Raw genomic sequence first — 2,393 nt, 5'->3', positions numbered from 1 at the left:
AAAACAGCAATTCCTGCTTCCTCTGATTAGTGCTACTACGGTACATCTTTTATCACCCCTTTATTTTAACCTGTATATATCTTTGTATTTAAAGTGGGTTTCATGTAGAAAAAACAGCTGATTCTTGTTTTTCATTCATTCTATCTCTTTTAGCTGGAGTGTTTAGACCATTGATATTTAAAGTGACTATTGATGTAGACAGATTAATAACTATTTGCCCTTTCTATTGTTCATATTTTTGTCTTCCGCCATTTTTCTCCTTTTTGTAGTTTTAACTGAGCATTTTATGGGATTGCATTTCCTCTGCTTCCTTAGTATATCAATTATATTTCTTTTTTTAAAAAAATATTTTTGTGTTTTTTTAGGTATTTGTCCTAGATTTTTGCAATATACATTTACAACTAATGCAAGTCTGCTTTTAAATAATCTATGTTGAAAAAAAAAATCTATGTTGTTTCATGGGTAGTACAAATAACTTATGACAACAAAATTTTCCTAATTCCTCCCTGTTGTCCTTGTATTATTTTTTTTTCTCAGTTCAAGTTTAACAGAAACAACAAAAGATCAAAAGTGATGCCCCGCTATTGTACATATCAGTTGGCCTGCCCTATAGCACAGCTCAGACCATTCTCTCCAGAGGAAGAAAGGCTGGCCTCCCCAAACCCTGCAGGAAAGGCCTGTCTTGTCCCATACCACATACCACATCTGCAGAGTCTAAAGTCTTGTTTTAAGCATGACAATAGTACAAAAAAAGATTCTGTTTTCATGGATGCCCACTACAGCCCGGCCCTAAAATGGCGAGGCGCTCACTTCTGCTTAGAGAAATATTCTTTGCTTTTCTGGACATCAGGCTTGATGGTATCACTGCCAGGCTTCCAGCCAGCTGAGCACACTTCCCCATGCTTGTCAGTGAACGGGAAGGCCTGAACCAGTCGCAGACTCTCATCCACAGAGTGACCAACAGGAAGGTCATTTACAGTGATCTGCCAAAGGATACCTTTATCATCAATGACAAAGAGGCCCCTGAGCGAGATGCTTTCATCAGCCTTTAAGACTTCATAGTCCTGAGCAATGGTATGCTTGGGGTCTGATACCAAGGGAATGTTCATAGGTCCCAGTCCTCCTTGTTTCTTGGGTGTGTTGATCCAAGCCAGGTGAGAGAAATGAGAATCCACAGAAGCACCAATCACTTGACAGTTGAGTTTCTTAAATTCTTCTGCCCTGTCACTGAAAGCAATGATCTCTGTGGGGCACACAAAGGTGAAGTCAAGAGGATAAAAGAATAATACAACATATTTTCCTTTGTAGTCAGATAGGCTAAGGTCTTTGAACCGGCCATCTGGCATAACAGCTGTGGCTTTGAAGTTGGGAACAGGATGCCCAATTTTGGCATTTCCTGAAGACATCTTGCTATGGGCAGCTCTGAAGAGACTAACCACCGAAGACCAGTCAGGAAGAAGACACCTTGTCCTTGTATTATTAGTATCATTCATTTCACTTATACATAAGTGTAAATATGTGCATAACTATACATAATTGAATATAATATCACTATTATTATAAACACATTGCTAATTATTGGATTAATTAATAAGATAAATTAAATAATAATAAAATAATAATAAGATAAATTAAATTCCTCTATATTTTCTAAGTTTTCTGCAAAAGGATTAAAGCTTTACAAATATCTATATTCCCTAAGGTTTTATTTTTATAATAAAAATTTTATAAGCTTTAAAAAAATAAATTCTATCTTACTTCCATTTATTCTTTCTCAGATGCTTTTACTTTTTAAATGTAGATCCTAGTTTATGACTTACCTAATTTTCTTTCTCTTAACAAAATTCTCCTAACATTTCTTTCTAGGCAGATATACTGGCAAAAAAATTCCTTTAACTTTTTTCTTCTGAGAAAGTCTTTATTTCTCCTTTAATTTTGAAGAATAATTTTACAGGTACAGAATTCTAGATTGGTGTTTTTCTTTTTTCAACCTTTTAAATATTCAACTCTCCTTGCTTGCATGATTTCTGAGAAGTCAGACATAATTCTTATCTTTGCTTCTTTATTCATAAGGTTGGTTCTTCTCATTTTTCTTCTTTCAAATTTTTTCTTTATCTTTGATTTTCTATAGTTTGAGTAAATATGTCCAGGCTTTGTATCTTATAATTTTAAAAATCCACTTTATATTTTTAATAATTTATCTGTAAATATTTTTTTAGCTCACCTAACCTGAAATCTTATTGTAGAAAATAATTCAAATTAATTCAAGAAAAACAGTGAGTTTTCTAAAAAAAAAAAAAAATGACATAACTAGGGTGGAAGAAATCTATAATATGTTGATACCTACTCTATTTTGCTTCCCACTAAAAGCATACAGAATGTGTTTTTTCATT

The 2,393-nt window shown here is 33.5% G+C and overlaps 1 protein-coding gene across 1 annotated transcript; it reads right to left on the bottom strand.

The window, feature by feature from the left end:
- Positions 1-593: 593 nt before the first annotated feature.
- Positions 594-1,436, bottom strand: LOC112652217 (peroxiredoxin-1-like). Its single transcript, XM_035707326.2, has one exon. The coding sequence runs from the start codon at positions 1,404-1,406 to the stop codon at positions 807-809; it is 600 nt and encodes a 199-aa protein (XP_035563219.1). The 5' UTR covers positions 1,407-1,436; the 3' UTR covers positions 594-806.
- Positions 1,437-2,393: the final 957 nt, after the last annotated feature.

Source organism: Canis lupus, chromosome 13, assembly GCF_003254725.2.
Source record: "Canis lupus dingo isolate Sandy chromosome 13, ASM325472v2, whole genome shotgun sequence".
Classification (NCBI taxonomy): Eukaryota; Metazoa; Chordata; class Mammalia; order Carnivora; family Canidae; genus Canis; species Canis lupus.
Note: the sequence above shows the minus strand (reverse complement) of the source record. Positions and strands in the feature narration are given on the sequence as shown.